The 3,314-nt window shown below is 43.8% G+C and overlaps 2 protein-coding genes across 6 annotated transcripts in view; both read left to right on the plus strand.

Annotated features, from left to right (window-relative positions):
- The window catches only part of KARS1 (lysyl-tRNA synthetase 1), an 8,817-nt gene extending 5,662 nt beyond the window's left edge, over positions 1-3,155 (plus strand). For all 4 annotated transcript variants that reach the window (XM_042022880.1, XM_042022881.1, XM_042022879.1 and 1 more), the window contains 4 exons: positions 10-95; positions 400-526; positions 2,524-2,667; positions 2,969-3,155. In XM_042022880.1, the coding sequence (XP_041878814.1) occupies positions 10-95; positions 400-526; positions 2,524-2,667; positions 2,969-3,046 (435 nt within the window). In that variant the 3' untranslated portion in view covers positions 3,047-3,155. The remainder of the gene's footprint in view (positions 1-9; positions 96-399; positions 527-2,523; positions 2,668-2,968) is intronic.
- Positions 3,156-3,238: 83 nt separating this feature from the next.
- ADAT1 (adenosine deaminase tRNA specific 1) overlaps positions 3,239-3,314 on the plus strand; it is a 27,182-nt gene continuing 27,106 nt past the window's right edge. For both annotated transcript variants that reach the window (XM_042022883.1, XM_042022884.1), the window contains exon 1: positions 3,239-3,314. This exon is cut by the window's right edge and continues 199 nt beyond it. The gene's annotated coding sequence lies outside the window, so the exon portion shown is untranslated.

Genomic DNA, 3,314 nt, shown 5'->3' on the forward strand with positions numbered 1-3,314 from the left:
TTTTCCCAGTTAGTTGGTGAATTCCTGGAAGTCACTTGTATCAACCCTACATTCATCTGTGATCACCCGCAGGTCATGAGTCCGCTTGCCAAATGGTAAGAGTATGACACACCGTCAGTGTGTAACTCAAATCTTCTACTTCATTAAAAAAAAAAGTTGCATATGTGAAAGCAGAGATTTTGATGTTGTGTACTTGTTTGTGAATTTTGACACAAACCAAGATAGACATTGATTCCTGAGCATGAAACCCATCATCCAGGGAAGAGGTGTGTCAATACTTAGTACTTAGAAGTTCTGACAGCTGTTAGTGCTAAGGGTGAGCAATGCCCCTAAGTCACATATGTGCTTTTTGCTTCTATGTTTATTTTAAGGTATGTCTGTTTTGTCTTCTTCACACAGGCATCGCTCTCTTCCGGGACTAACAGAACGCTTTGAACTCTTTGTAATGAAGAAGGAAGTGTGCAATGCGTACACGGAACTTAATGATCCTTTCCGGCAGCGTCAGCTTTTTGAGGATCAGGCCAAGGTATGGTGTCTTGCTGATAGTGAATATAATACAGGCATGTAAGCAAAGAGTATTTCCTATGTCTGTTCCAAATCTGTCATTAGTACCTACTGCTGAAAAGAGTTGCTACTACTTTGAGCGAGTATTTGTCACTGAAATGAAAGCCTGTCATTAAAATTCAATTCCTTTTATAGGAACCTTGCTCTTTAAGGTAAATGAGGTCAAACACTGCTGTTGATGAGGTTTTTTAGTGCAACTTTGTTTTGGAATATCTTCCCTTTTATTCCACCCAAAGTACTAATCTGGAAAAACCCAAATGTGCAAAATGTTTTCTGTGTCTTGCCCGGGTTGAAAGGTTTTTTTTTCCCAGTTAAGTATTTATATAGTCATACAACATTATACTTCTAGGTTCTTAAACTAATTTTCATGTCCAGCAAGAGTTTGAATGCTGTGTAAGAAGTAGCTTAATTTCCTGAACAGAGTCACTAATATTTTAAGGTGACTCACAGGATACAGGTCCAGATTGGAAACTATTAGGCTTGCAAATTTATAATACTAGATTTCTCTATGTGAGCCTCCAAAGGGAGTGACTGAAACTCGTTATTAATTTGGTGTACACATCCATGAGTGCATGCTTGGCCACACATGACTATTACTGTATCCCGCAGCCATAGGAGAGGAGAGAAGATCCAACAGGTAGGAATTGTGCAGCAAGATTGATTTATTAAATTATTTTACGAACTCTTTTCTAGACTTTTTTCTTCATAGTCTAATTGGACAAAGGATTAGCCACCCCCTGGGTTGATTGGCTAGAAATCCTAAACATCCATTGTCAAAATATTTTCCTACTGTACCATAAACGTAGGTCTACAAGGTCGCTGGTGTTCATAGTTTATAGAACTTCTGCTAATCTCTTCGTGAGAGAGAAAAGTATCCCACGGGCTTAGAAAGAAGCAAGAAAATTCTTGCTAGCAGCAATATTGTATCCACACATGACCGAGGTCAAATGATATGGTCTGCAGAAACAGTTCCTGATCTTCATATTCTTTCTAATGGCTTCAAAGTGCCTGAGAGGTTTAAACAATTGTCAAAGCCAGAAAAATAGATTTATGTTAACTAGCTTGATGGTAAATTTCAAAATGTTCAGTCAGAATGAATAATATTACAGACGTCTTTAATTTTCGGTCTGTTGTACATATGCTTGCTGCAGTTCTCTCATGATTATAGCCAGACTTTGCAGACATATGATTATACGTATTGAATGAAAATTAGCCTCAACATTTAATGTTAAGGTGGAGACTGAGATGAAGGATGACAGTTTGCATTTCAGGATTTCAGGGAGAAAAATTTGCCATAACAGTCTTAGCAAAGTCTTCTTGAACCTGTGAGCAAAAGTGTTTGCTGTTGCTTTGACACTTATTTTTGGCATTTTCTAAATTTGAGACGGTTGGCTAATCTGTGTTTTAATTATTATGACTTTTGTCACTTGGAGACTGTCAGGGTTGGGTGCATTAGTTACCATCTCAGTATAGGGTTTTTTAGCCTTTCTATTTGAAAGGGAAAAAAACAGCCCCTAATCTTAGTTTGTGGAGCAGCTACTGATCATTCAAGTAATTATGCTTCTTTGTTGCTTCTGCAAACATTGAAAGGGGGGTTGCTACCAATACAACCTTATAAGCCTTTGAAAGCAATTCATTCTACTGTCATCTGCTGCCATATGGCTCTGAAAGATGGCTTTTACTGAAGTGAAGAGCCTGGACCTTTGCGGACATAGGAAACTTGTAAGTCAGAAAGGAATTGAGTCTAGAGCTATTTTAGGAGCACCTCTATGAAGGATCTCAAGCGTTCTCTGTGTGCTGAGGTTCCTTCATCTGTTACTCATTTGCACAGCTCTATCAGGCACCAATCAGTTTCATGGCTTCTACAAATCGCAGTATTCCTCCCTTTTTGGTAGGGGTTAGCAGGAGTGATACTGTCTAGCTCTGTACAATCCACGTTTTACTATTAATCTCATTTAGGCAAAAGCTGCAGGTGATGATGAAGCCATGTTTATTGATGAAAACTTCTGCACTGCACTGGAGTATGGTCTTCCTCCTACAGCTGGCTGGGGCATGGGAATTGATCGCTTGACCATGTTCCTTACAGATTCCAATAACATCAAGGTAAGCATTGGCAGTGGCAGTGCTTTCCTACTGCTGGTTTTGTCAGGTAGCAGGGAATGGGATTCGGCAAAGCAGGCCGTCTCTTCGACGAAACCAGTGCCAGACAATGCAGCTGCGTGCGATTCTTTAAGACGCAGAATCCCGCCTGGGAAAAGCTAGGAAAAGCTCCTTTGCGCACTTGCTCAGATCTCTGAGGCGCAGCTGACCAGCGGAGCCGGGGCTGGGGCAGCTCTCGCGAGATCTCCGCACGGGATGTGGCGTTGCTGGTCGGCGCGGCCGCTGACGCTGTCTCCGTTTGCAGGAGGTGCTGCTCTTCCCCGCCATGAAACCGGAGGACAACAAGAAGGAGGGGCAGCCCGCCGAGGGCACCTCTGTGTGAGGCTCCAGACCGCCGCGGGCACCTCCGCGTAAAGCCTGAGCGCGGCAAGGGCACCTCCGTTTCCGCTTCGGGGCGGCACATATCTTCAATAAAGTCCGCTTTCTCTGCACCCGTCTCTGAGTCTTTGTGCGTTTGCGCAAGAGGTGCCGCTCCCGGCGGGTCCCGCGCGCGAGAAGCAGCTGCGCGTGCGCGGGCACTGGGGCGCTCTGCGGGCGGTGCGGCCGCGGGGCTTTGGTTGTCGCCGCCCCTCCTGGTGAGGAGCAGCCGC

The sequence above is a fragment of the Corvus kubaryi genome, unplaced genomic scaffold (genome assembly GCF_017639235.1).
Source record: "Corvus kubaryi isolate FWS band 111438036 unplaced genomic scaffold, C.kubaryi_AGA036_p1.0 37225, whole genome shotgun sequence".
NCBI classification, from domain to species: domain Eukaryota; kingdom Metazoa; phylum Chordata; class Aves; order Passeriformes; family Corvidae; genus Corvus; species Corvus kubaryi.